At 37.8% G+C, this 13,301-nt stretch overlaps 1 protein-coding gene across 1 annotated transcript; it reads left to right on the top strand.

Moving 5' to 3' along the window:
• The first annotated feature begins 3,399 nt into the window (after positions 1 to 3,399).
• On the top strand, positions 3,400 to 12,211 carry LOC138709976 (pro-resilin-like). The gene is made up of 4 exons (XM_069840658.1): positions 3,400 to 3,495; positions 4,823 to 4,927; positions 8,803 to 9,636; positions 11,351 to 12,211. The coding sequence occupies exons 1-4, from the start codon at positions 3,400 to 3,402 to the stop codon at positions 11,591 to 11,593; spliced, it is 1,278 nt and encodes a 425-aa protein (XP_069696759.1). The 3' UTR covers positions 11,594 to 12,211.
• The last annotated feature ends 1,090 nt before the right edge of the window (positions 12,212 to 13,301 follow it).

Raw genomic sequence — 13,301 nt, 5'->3', positions numbered from 1 at the left:
ATTATTATTATTATTATTATTATTATTATTATTATTCGTATACTTTCCCTCTTACCCTCCAGTTTCGTTTGCCTGTTAATATTCCGTTTCTTTTTCTTTTTCCTCGTAATTTTCTTTTTTATTCCTATTTTCCTTATTGTTCATTTCCTCGTATTTCTTTCCGGCTTCTCAGTTTTCACTTTGCCACTTTCTGTTGTCAATTTTCTCCAATTAGTCTTCAGCTCGCTCTTCTTATGCAGAATATATTTCTGCATAGATATCCTATTATTTGCAGCCGCATGTATTCATTTGTTTAGTTAGGGTACATATTTCCTTATTATTAAACGGATTTTTCATACGCCCGTTACGTTTACATATTATTATTATTATTATTATTATTATTATTATTCGTCGTATACTTTCCCTCTTACCCTCCAGTTTCGTTTGCCTGTTAATATTCCGTTTCTTTTTCTTTTTCCTCGTAATTTTCTTTTTTATTCCTATTTTCCTTATTGTTCATTTCCTCGTATTTCTTTCCGGCTTCTCAGTTTTCACTTTGCCACTTTCTGTTGTCAATTTTCTCCAATTAGTCTTCAGCTCGCTCTTCTTATGCAGAATATATTTCTCCATAGATATCCTATCATTTGCAGCCGCATGTATTCATTTGTTTGTTAGGGTACATATTTTCTTATTATTAAACGAATTTTTCATACTCCCGTTACGTTTACATATTATTATTATTATTATTATTATTATTATTATTATTATTATTATTATTAATTCTCCAATGTGAATAACACTATTTCACCATTCTAAGTATATTATGGTTTTGGTTATTATACACACAAAAACTTTAATAGTAATTATAAAGTTTTAAATCTACGCTTAGATATTCCGTCCATTTTTAGATGTTTACCTTTCCATCTATAGACGAACTTACTGAATAATTTTAATACTTCTTAATCTGATAAATTGATTTTTACGAAATCTTTTATGTCTAGCTTCCTTCTTTAAGAAAATCATTTCACTTATTTCAAGGTTTATTTTATTGTTGTATTTTATAACCTTGTTTTCACATAAATGTGACTACTGAATTATAGAACCGTTGGTATAAGTTAAAAATATACATTTTAGTACTTAGAAAGTATGTGAAGTTGAAGTTCCCAGGCTTTTTCTTAACCTCGGCAGAAGGAAGAAGTGAGTGGATGCCACACCTTTTGGAAGAGTTCTCTTATTACTATATTAACATTAGAATTTATTGTCCTAGTTTTATTAATATTGTGATTGTGTAACATACCTGTAAATGTAAAGTAAATCCATGGCGCTACAGCCCTTTGAAGGGCCAAGACCGACCAGCCGGCTGCTGGCCTCACGTCCACATGTCGAAGCAGAGGTGGACGATCATCCACCCAGAATGGAGGTATCGTGTGGTTAGCATGATGATCCCCCCAGCCGTTATAGCTGGTTTGCGAAACGGGATTTTCGCTACTTATCGTAGCTCCCTAAGTGCATCACGATGCTGGGACCTGTAATTGTAAAACGGTTAAAATTTAAAGAAAAAATACCCCATTAGAAGCGACATATGGATGTTCTACCAGACAAAGTTTCAGGAATAACTTTCATTCATGCATAGTCTTCTGCCCAAGGGCTGGTCTTTCACTGCGAAACCAGTATTTTCCAATTTTCACTCTTTTTCCAGCTTCTTCTTAGTCTCACGTAAGATCTTTATATCTTAATTTTGTTTATCATCTGTGTTAACGAACGTTTTTCCTTTTCACTGTTTCTTCCAGTGCAATGCTTCCTTCAGTAGGTAGTTTCTTCTTAATCAGTGACTTAGACAATTTATTTTTCTCTTCCTGATCAGTTTAAGCATTATTCTTTCTTCACACACTCTTTCTACTATAGCTTAATTTCTTAATTTTTCTGTCCATTTCACACACTCCATTCTTCTCCATTTTCATATTTTAAATGGTTCTGGTCGTTTTTCTTCACTTCTTCATAATGCTCATTTTTCTGCCCCATATAATGCCGCACTCGACTCCGATTCCGTCTTCAACTACGGTTTCTACTTCGAATCCGAATCCGACTCCAACTTCGACTCCAGCTTCGACTTCAGTTTCGGCTTCGACTTCGACTCGACTTTATCTTTCGGCACTGGCTTCGACTCCGATTAGGTTCCTGCTTCGACTTTGATTCCGGCTACATTTTTACTTCGATTCCGACTCTGACTCCAACTTCGACTTCGGTTCAGACTCCGATTACGCTTCGAGTTCGACTTCGGTTCAGACTCCGATTACGCTTCGAGTTCGACTTCGTTTCAGACTCCGATTACGCTTCGAGTTCGACTTCGGTTCAGACTCCGATTACGCTTCGAGTTCGACTTCGGTTCAGACTTCGATTACGCTTCGAGTTCGACTTCGGTTCAGACTCCGATTACGCTTCGAGTTCGACTTCGGTTCAGACTCTGATTACGACTTCTAGTACGACTCCGACTCCGACTTCGACTACATTTCTACAGTACTTTAACTCCGACTCCAGCTTGGACTTCGGTTCAGACTTCGAGTTCGACTTCGGTTCAGATTCTGATTACGGCTTCGAGTTCGACTTCAGTTCAGGCTCCGATTACGGTTCGAGTTCGACTTCGGTTCAGGCTCCGATTACGGCTTCGAGTTCGACTTCGGTTCAGGCTCCGATTACGGCTTCGAGTTCGACTTCGGTTCAGACTCCGATTACTGCTTCGAGTTCGACTTCGGTTCAGACTCTGATTACGGCTTCGAGTTCGACTTCGGTTCAGACTCTGATTATGGCTTCGAGTTCGACTTCGGTTCAGGCTCCGATTACGGCTTCGAGTTCGACTTCGGTTCAGACTCTGATTACGACTTCTAGTTCGACTCCGACTCCGACTTCAACTTCTACTACATTTCTACAGTACTTTAACTCCGACTCCATATTGGACTTCGATTTCGACTTCGAATATGACTGCGACTTCGGTTCAGACTTCGAGTTCGACTTCGGTTCAGACTCCGATTACGACTTCGAGTTCGACTTCGGTTCAGACTCCGATTATCTTTCTGCTTCGACTTCAACTCCGGCTTCAACTTCAACTACATCTTCGGTTTCGGCTTCGACTCCGACTTCGACTTAGGACATAACTTCGAGTACGGTTTAGGCTCCGATCCCAATTTTTATTCTAGCTTCGACTTCGACTTTAACTTCAGCTTCGACTTCGACTTTAACTTCAGCTTCGGTTTCGGCTTCGATTCCGACTCCGACTTCGGCTGAGAAAATGACTTCGACTATGATTTATAGACTCAAACTCCGATTTTTATTCCGGCTTCAACTTCGACTCCAGCTTCGACTTCAACTTCAGCTTCGGTTTCAGCTTCGACTCCGACTTCGGCTTGGAACATAACTTTGACTATGGTTTTAGGCTCCGACTCCGATTTTGATTCCGGCTTTGACTTCGAATTCGACCACAGTCTAGTATTTACAGTCACGAAGCTTGAGTTGTTGAGGGTAATAGGAACAATAGACTGTGCCGGTACTATTTCGCATTGTCTGTGATGAGGCGATATTAGTGATTCTAGTGGTTAGCAACTATCTATGGATGCATATTTCCTACGTATTGAGCGTCGTGATCCGTTTGTGTTTGCGTTCATGTATTGCACGCTATATTTTTCTACAGATCTCATATAATGAGAAAATTAATTTCGCATTTTTTAATAAATAGGTTACTATTTCGTGAGGAATGATTACGTGTGATTTATGAACTGGAGCTTGAATTGAACTGATTTCAAAATCGGTCAAGTACGTAACGTTTCTGTGGCAAGGTTTCTACAATACTCCATTTACAACGAACGGAGATAAATGTTAGCAAAGCTTAATTGAAATTACGCAAATCTTTCCGTAACATTATTATTCATTCGAGCATAAACCTTCATGTTTTTGCATTTATTATTGTGTAAAACTGAGCATGGTAAATGGCTTTTGAAATAGAGTTTCTATCTCGAGTACCTAAATTAACTTAATTATAGGATTGGAATCCATCTTTCATCTACACGTGCTATAGTAGGAAAAATCTATTAACACACAGGTTAATATATTGACCAATTTCTTTTATGCCCGTATAAAAATTAAGTAAACGCGGTTGCAATTTTCATCATCAAGGTAGATAATTATGTTTCCATTACTTCGGCCTTCTTCTTGGCAGACGCCTGTCTAAAATAGAATTTAAATTGATGATCGAGAAAGAAGAAAAATCTTAAAACATCGATCGTTAGAATAATGATTCACGTCCAAAACAATTACGGAAAGAAAAGAACTTCGACATTCTTTACTCCATGAAAGTTCATAACATTGGAAACACACGTTTTGCATCATCTGCCATCAAACTAGTTATGAGCGAATCTTGTAACGGAATGAGTGCAAGTACTGGACGTACCCCCCCGTCCACCTACTCCCACTACTCCACCGAGCAGAGTGGGCTGCATAATCCTATTAGTACTAGGCCTACCGTACAAGAACTGGATCATCGTATTACGAAAGTATTTTTTTTTTAATCTGGCAATAAATAATATGGATGAGCCTTACGGCAATACCGATATAGGAAGGGAAATAACTCCAATCATCGTGCTTCTGCACAACAAAGTAGATCTACTTTCAGGGGAGGGGAACTACCTCTACTCCTATTATTGCAACACCTCACCTCCAGTAATGATTCCTTGAGTGCATACCTTCATTTTAATGCTACTGAAATGTAATGGGCAGCAACTTTTTTTTTCTGCGTGTTTGTTTTTCTTTCTTTTTTTCAACATGCATGCAGGGTCATACGTAACTGCTTTAGTATATAAAGATTGGATGCATCTTCAGCATCACATCAGAATCTTCTTTACCTCTGAGCACTTCTAACAGAGAAGAACATCCAGTTCTCGACAACACAATGGGGAAGGTGAGTTAAGGGCTTTCAGGGGCTTGTGAGCTGCATCGTCACCCCTTACTTGAGAAGCGGCACTTAATGCAATTTTGTTAAGCGTATCCTCTAGATACGGGCTTCTATTGTATTAGTGCTAATGCAATTAGGATTAATGCTCTGCATGAAGCTACGAGACTCTCTGATAATCTTTAAGTGCCAACAAATGTTCAATTACATCACATTGAAGCTAAGCGAGGATTTATGTGATAAAATAAATGTTGGTCGGTTGCTAACGTCTCCACTTATGGTCAACTGAGGCCTTCCTTGGCTCTGCTACATCAGCAGTGCTAGATGGATAAACATGTAAGGTGATATTCACTGCCCTGATGATAGGTTGGCAAGCGATGTAAATGTTGATGTGATCAGTAAATTTTACCCGGCTCCTTTCCGACGAAGACAAAGTTCTGAATCTGCCAAATTCAAGTGTATATTATATAAATACTTACTCATTGGGATTAATACTCCTCATAATATATAAATGACAAGAAAATTTTCATTTATCAGATGCAGTAAAATGAAGACTTATTATAATAAAATATATATTATGTTTATTGGCTTATAAAATAGGCTAATTAAATTATGGCTGACAAAAATCTCCCTATCAGCACTATCATCAACGTGAATATTTCTATTTCTTATCTAGATAAAGCTGTAAGACGATATACTTTACCACGATGATAGGTTGGTAAACTAGAATGATAGCTACTACTTCAGAATGTATTGTATAAAGAAGTGCCTGGAGTTCTTTCGATTAAAGATTTTGAATCTGCATCACCAGTACCATCATCATAATCATTATTAACCATATGATTAGGATGTTGCTGTCTGTTTATACTTCCCAGAATTTATCACAATAGGCCTTAGGTAGCGGTGCATGGTCGGTTGTCCTCACAAATATTTCTCAGAATTGTTCTTGCGATCTTTTATTGGGTCTGTCTTGCCTTTATAGTAGTTGATTGTAAATTAAACTTTTATTGACTCTTCTATACGGTCAACATGTTCTTAAAAAAACTGTTTATAGTATGAACTTATGATTTCTTTTAGATTTCCGACGTTATATTTTGAATTCATAGCGTATAGCCAGCGATTTTTCTTAGAAATTTCATCTCCGCAATTTCGGTTAAACTTTCGAAAAAGTATTCTTGATTCGTAGACATACGAGAAAGGCAAAGAACTGTTATTTTATACAGGGTTAACCGTAAGTAATGTCATTAATTTCAAAGGGTTATTCTTTGAGATATTTCAAACAAAAAAGTTTAATAAAATTTTGCTCGTTTTTGCTTCCTTTCCGGGAAAAACATTGTTTTATATGGAACATTTCATAACGTGTTTTGCAAAAGCCTTGACTTAATTCCCAATATTCTGAGTCAACTTAAGAGCGAAGTATATTATGATAATAAATGATTGAAAGAATAATTTTAGTTTTATCCTTTAAATGTGCAGAAATTTTATCCGAGAAAATGTAACTTTTCGATCTACAAAGGAATTTTAAAATGTTACGTTTTGAATGTTGCAATGAGTATTCCAAGTGCAGCTCTAATCTTATTTTTTTAATCACACAGATATTTATTTCAATATTCCTATTTTACAAGTTTTTATAGTTTCTTTGCACACCTGAAAAAAATTACGTCAGTGGACTTGGGATGTTTGTCAATTCTGGTCTTGAATTACCTTCATACTCCTTCACAAAAGTCCACACCTGTGAAGTAACGGTTAGCGCGTCTGGCCGCGAAACCAGATGGCTCGGGTAGGAATCCGGTCGGGACAAGTTACCTGGTTGAGGTTTTTCCGGGGTTTTTCCTCAACCCAATATGAGCAAATGCTGGATAACTATCGGTGCTGGACCCCGGACTCTTTTCTCCGGCATTATCATCACTTCATTCAGACGCTAAATAACTTGAGATGTTGATATAGCGTCGTAAAATAACCCACTAAAAATCCTTCACGAATTTAGATTTGTGTTATCTTTTTCGCCTCCAAATAAATTTTGCCTCCCAATTTCTTCAGAGACAATAATTATTTCTTTTCTTTGTCATATAATCTAACATTTTCCAAGGAAAATATTCCTCACACATCATTTTCATTGATGTGTAGCCAGTTTATCTTGTTATTTTATAAATTAACTATAAAGTTGGAGTAATTTTAAGCTTCTTTAAGCTTCTGTAAGCTTCTGTAAATTCCTTTTGTAATTCAATAATATTCCAAGATGGAAAGTATAGCCTAGTTAATGTGTATGTATACTTATTTAAATTAAAAAATATATATATAATTTTTAGGCATATGTTACATCATCACTACTATCGCCTGTGAGGAATATTCCACATGAAATTTACCTTTCGTTTTAGTTACACCGTGTATATCATTCTGAGTGCTGCAAATTTAAGTAGAAAGACATACATAAATGACATAAAGTTAAAAAAAAAATAATTATGTATCTCTCTTGTGTTATTGATACGAGGATTTTGTGTTCAGAAGTCAGATGTAATGAAATCTACCGGTCGTGAAAATACAAATATATTATAATTAATCACTCGATGTATTGTGGGTCCCTATCACTACGGCAGGTTGCGGGTAGAAGAGACGGCCTCCAGATATGAAGGGTAGCCGCGAATATATTGAATAAGCAGTCGCGGACAGCCGATAAGGGATAGTCCTCCAGTTTCGGGGTTGGGCGAAGGCCTAACAACTCATCACTATAAAAAAGAGATTGTTACGAAACCCCAACATAAGTCTCGGAATGGAACTGATTCTATGACACGACTACAGCAAAGGAATAAGGTTATGAGATTTGGTATTTGGAATGTCACTAGTCTTTCTAGAACAGGAGGGATAACATTAGTATCAAAAAGAAAAAAACTAACTAGTTATAGAATGTGGAGTATAGGATGTTAGGTTACATGTTATGTTATGTTTTATTTAACAACGCTCGCAACTGCAGAGGTTATATCAGCGTCGCCGAATGTGCCGGAATTTTGTCCCGCAGGAGTTCTTTTACATGCCAGTAAATCTACTGACATGAGCCTGTCGCATTTAAGCACACTTAAATGCCATCGACCTAGCCCGGGATCGAACCCGCAAACTTGGGCATAGAAGGCCAGCGCTATACCAACTCGCCAACCAGGTCGACTGTTAGGTTATATGGGAATGACATATTACCAATAGGAGATTACCTTTTGTAGACCTTTGGGGAGGCCGAGACGTAGATGGGAGGATAATATAAAAATGGATTTGAAGGAGGTGAAATATGATGCTAGGCACTGGATTAATCATTCTCAGGATAGGGGCCAATGGCAGGCTTATGTGAGGGCTGCAATGAACCTTCAGGTTCTCTAAAAGTCACTTACTTGTAAGAAAGTATAATAATCACCAAGTTTGCTTCCTTACTAAGTTCCAGTAACGAAACTATTTATTAAGTTTCGAATATAATAATGAAACCAATGCAATGCACATTGAAACTGAAGAACTGAACTTCGCCACATGCCATGTAATCAATGTCTCTTTGAAGTTATTGATGTTTATTTCAATTATTGAAAATTATAAGTGAAATAGAATGTTTTCTGGAACAACAGCATTAAATATCTTTATATTTTATATGGACCAAATTTTCTCACAGCGCTTCCGGTACACTTCTCCTTTTCCACCAGTTTTTCACCGTCACCCCATTACAGCTACCTTGTAAGGAAGTCCTCGCTTTTGCAAATCAACACTAACAACATATTCTGCACATAATAAAACCTTCTATCTTACCAGTTACCTGTATTAATTGAGGACAGAGGGAAATATTTAAATGTATTTGAAGTAGTCATCAGACGTAGTGCATGGTGTACTAATTCAATACTTTCTTCTTGCAGGCGTTGCTTGTCATTTGCGCTGTGGCGCTAGCCGGAGTTGTGGCCGAGCCCCCAGTGGGTCGCCAATATCTGCCTCCATCTAGTCAGTATGGCGCACCGGGATTTGGTGGTGCTGCTGGAGGCCTCTCCACGCAATACGGTGCTCCAGGGTTCGGTGGTGGAGCTGGAGCTGGTGGTCTCTCAACACAGTATGGTGCTCCAGGATTCGGTGGTGGAGCTGGAGCTGGTGGACTCTCAACACAGTATGGTGCTCCAGGATTCGGCGGTGGCGCTAGAGCTGGTGGACCTTCTACACAGTATGGTGCTCCAGGATTCGGTGGTGGAGCTGGTGGACTCTCAACGCGTTATGGTGCTCCTGCTGCTGGTCGATTTGGTGGTGCTGGTGGACTTTCTACGCAGTATGGTGCTCCTTCTGCGGGAAGATTTGGTGGTGCTGGTGGCCGATTCGGTGGAGCTGGTGGACTCTCAACACGATATGGTGCTCCTGCTGCTGGACGACTTGGTGGAGCTGGTGGTCGATTCGGAGGTGCTGGTGGACTCTCTACACAGTATGGCGCTCCTGCTGCTGGTCGATTCGGTGGTGCCGGTGGTCTCTCTACACAATATGGCGCTCCTGCTGCTGGTCGATTCGGCGGTGCTGGTGGTCTCTCTACTCAGTATGGCGCTCCTGCTGCTGGTGGATTTGGCGGTGCTGGTGGATTTGGTGGTGCTGGTGGTCCCTCTACGCAATATGGAGCTCCTGGTTTTGGCAGAGGTGGTGCCGGTGGTTCCCTGTATGCTCCAGGTGGTGGATACAACTACGGCCGTGGAGGATCTGATGAGGATGCTCTGTCCGTAAGTTGAAGCAATTTAACGTTTCATTTAATATGTCTTGTTCAATTGTCACTAAAGGAGAATATACTCTTATCATTGTAAAGTTTGATTTCGCGTATTGTTATAGATTATTTGTTTGCTCGTAGTTATTTAAATGAATGTTGGCTACATCATGTAGGCCTATCTCATACTCTAAAAATTGTCATAATGGAAGACAATCTTCCAGAATGTTATACATAATATATAATGTAATGGAAGGTAAGTATATTTAAACTAAGATCCTTAAATTTTCGAAATATTGATCAAAAACCTAAACGGATATAATAATTGTTTCACGGCTAACTTTTCTTTCAAGAGAGTTTACCTTCAAATAAACGTAAGAAATGGCGAATGAAGCAGCACTCTTCATACGTACCAAATTCAAACTATTTGAACGTGGTCCCAGTAGTTAAGTCAATCATGTCGCGATTTCTGAAGAAAGAAATAAACCCCTCTGATTTTGTGATCAACAAAACAAGTGTGGCTAAGTTTTTCTCCAGCACTTTGATTTCTTGTCATATTAATTACATCTTAGTTCTTTTAATTTATCATCTAATTGTCTTTGAATAATTTCTGTAATTTAAGGGAGACACTAAATAAGCAGAGGTCACCTTCGTAGTTCCCAGGTAGAGATTGAAACTCGTGAACCGAGGATGCATTCAGAATAGAGCTCAAATATCGCTTAGCCGCATTGTCTGGTTGGGTTTATGCTAGAATTTTCTCACCTGTAACAAAAATGTCAAGTAATTCATATCGAATTCTCGGCCTCTTCTCGCCATATATCATTTTGCTGTTACCAATTCTACCGACGCTACATAGGTACATAATCTTGCACTTGTTACAGCGTTGTTAAATAATTGATTTGAAAAACAAGCAGGAAGGTCATCATGTCAACTTTTCTGTAGTGAATACTATTTTGCAGGAATATATTGTAATCAAGAGAGAAAAATGAAGGCAAAGTCAAATATATGTACATTTGCTGAACATTTGGTTACGTGCTTAATATTAATTTTAGTAATAATTATGATCATTGCCATTAATTATTTAATTTTCAAATTTAATATTTTGGAAATTGTCAATTTTCCACTTGAATTCTAAAGGGTTTAATTTTTCGCAGTCATGACCTCGTGAAGTCAAAGAAGTACTCGCACAAATTTAGTCGTAGTATATCCATTTAATTTTTCATCGTTCCGCGGTTTCTGAATAATTCACAACTTCGTTCATCAAATTGTTCGAGCTAATAGCTAATTAATTCCTCCTGTAAAATAATTTGTTGATTAGAAACAAACATTTCATTTATATCCAACCTGTAACTTAGAACAAAGGAATTTTATATCGTGTTAGGACTTTAAACAATTCATTATGACTAGCTAATGTAATATAATATAAGAAGAAAAATAATTATAGTAGTTACTACGATAAATTAGCACGTTGTATATTACACGTGGCTAAAAGTCCATTATATGTTCGTGAGAAATTAAGACACGAACGCAAAGTCTCACGGATAATAGCTAATTTAAGCCATTTACAAGATATATAACTAATTATATTTCCTGCACGTTTGATTACATAATTCAATAGTCCATTGCAAGTTGAATTCAAATGCATAAATTTGGTTTGTTTGGTATACGTACTATATAGCTGGGACCTGGGGATGTTGAAACTATTCCAGAAACTATTTGTTTTATCACAATAGGAGCCAGCCAACTACGAGTTCTCCTATGAGGTTAACGATCCTCCATCAGGCAGCGAATTTGGACATGAAGAGAGTCGTCAGGATGAGGAAGCTAGAGGATCCTACCACGTACTTCTCCCAGACGGCCGCAGACAGATCGTGGAGTACGAAGCTAACCTCGAGGGCTACAAGCCACAGATCCGCTATGAGGAGACCGGTGCTGGAGGCTACCCCGGCGGCAGAGGAGCTGGAGGCCCTTACTAATTGTACAACTAGGGTTTACGACAATGGAGAATGGTACAGCTGTATTCCTGAAGAGATGAAAACGACTGGTTCATGATCTAGGACTTGCGTACAAAGAGTTGATCGAAACCGGCTAAATTTAGGCTCACCACATGGACGAAGTTTATTGTTGACAAACAAAACAACCCTAGTCTCGTCGTGTGGTCTCTAATTTCGATGGAGACTGATTAATTTGAAGTATCTTCGATTGAATTCGTCATTCCACACTTCTCCCACCCATCGGAAAGTCAACATTAACGCGCTCATGTGTAGTGGATAAGAAGAAAAGATTGATGACGGATTATTAACTGTGACTGACAGGTGAAGAAGTCACTGTCCATTGTCATCTTTTCTTCGCTGGTTGCTCCGTCGCTTTTAGAAGTAAAGTGTATATAGATTACAAATTCATTTTTTGTATATATGTTCATAAATGTGTATGATAAATTTGAAACGTATGCTTGTTTTTGGGTGCTCATGTTTTATATTCGGTGTAATGTATGTAACATTTCATGTATGAGTTTGAAGCATAATTTATAAATATGTATAATATCAATTTAGTGCATTCGTATGTTTAATAAATATTAAATTAATTGATTTTAATATACTTTCAATATTTTCGATTTAATTTACCTCCACTCATACCTATTAAATCCAAAGCTGTGACTGAAATGACAGAGTATCCTGTTACAAATCCAAAGGATTTGGGTTCAAATGTATCATCCTTACTTAGGAACTACGGGTTAATCACTTGTCTCATTTTCTTTAGTGTTGTCTCGAAAGGTGGCTTTGTTCTTTGTTGGTCACATGACGGTAGTGTTCAGTGCTCTTGAATTTGTAGTGTTGGTGAGGTTAAGAATCTGAACAAATCTTAATAGCTTGTAAAAGCTAAGTAACACATAGAGGAGAAAAATACAGATCTTCACCAAAAAGCTAAAATTGTGCAGTCACCAGTGTGTCTATCATCTACCTCTCGACTTGTAGCTTATAAGTCGAATTGGGTATAATCTTTGACATACTAATATCAATTTAATGAATATCACTCATATAGCCTATAATTTAAAACTTTAGTTATAAAGTAGGGTAGAGCAGCATAAATCGCACCGCTTCCTAAATGGCACTACTGTTAGTTTAAAACAAGTTACTGTAGTAGTGTAGCATCTAGTGGTATTGTTACAATCTACCATATGAACTTCCACCATGTCTCTTGATTTCTGCCACTTCTTTGTGCTAGCAACATGGTGATAGAGTATTTAATATAATCGCTCAGGTGGATGTAAATTTAGCTAACATTTTGTAACTAAATAACGGATTTGTATGCAAAGGAATCCATAATCTTAAGATGTTATTGGTTAAAAGAAATATTAAAGAACATTTAACTTAGTACGATTTTCGAACATGTGGTGATTATAGGCTAGAATGAAGGAAATAATAACTTGTGACGTAGTTTCTTAATTCGCACCACTTTGTAGGTGCCTAATTCGCACCGGTGCGATATGAGCAACTGTAGCAATTCTAGCCGTACAAAAGAAGGCCCAAAAATTTTAACTGAACGAGGAATGCATCAGGTGGATGCAATATAAAGTGGTGAAAAGGGCGTTAATACAACAAGTGTGTGTTGTACAAGCGCACCAGATATTTTGTGCCACCTATGAAAATTTTTAAACGGCAAACAGTGCATCCTACATTATTA

This window comes from Periplaneta americana, chromosome 12 (genome assembly GCF_040183065.1).
Source record: "Periplaneta americana isolate PAMFEO1 chromosome 12, P.americana_PAMFEO1_priV1, whole genome shotgun sequence".
Classification (NCBI taxonomy): domain Eukaryota; kingdom Metazoa; phylum Arthropoda; class Insecta; order Blattodea; family Blattidae; genus Periplaneta; species Periplaneta americana.
This window is presented reverse-complemented; position numbering and strand designations above follow the sequence as displayed.

What these genes read in the sequence shown, in the direction of transcription:
- LOC138709976 (XM_069840658.1), top strand. Translation starts at nt 3,400, where the DNA reads ATGGTTTTAGGCTCCGACTCCGATTTTGATTCCGGCTTTGACTTCGAA. An exon ending in TCGACAACACAATGGGGAAG is followed by an intron (nt 4,928 to 8,802) that starts GTGAGTTAAGGG and finishes TTCTTCTTGCAG; the next exon opens with GCGTTGCTTGTCATTTGCGC. An exon ending in CTGATGAGGATGCTCTGTCC is followed by an intron (nt 9,637 to 11,350) that starts GTAAGTTGAAGC and finishes TTATCACAATAG; the next exon opens with GAGCCAGCCAACTACGAGTT.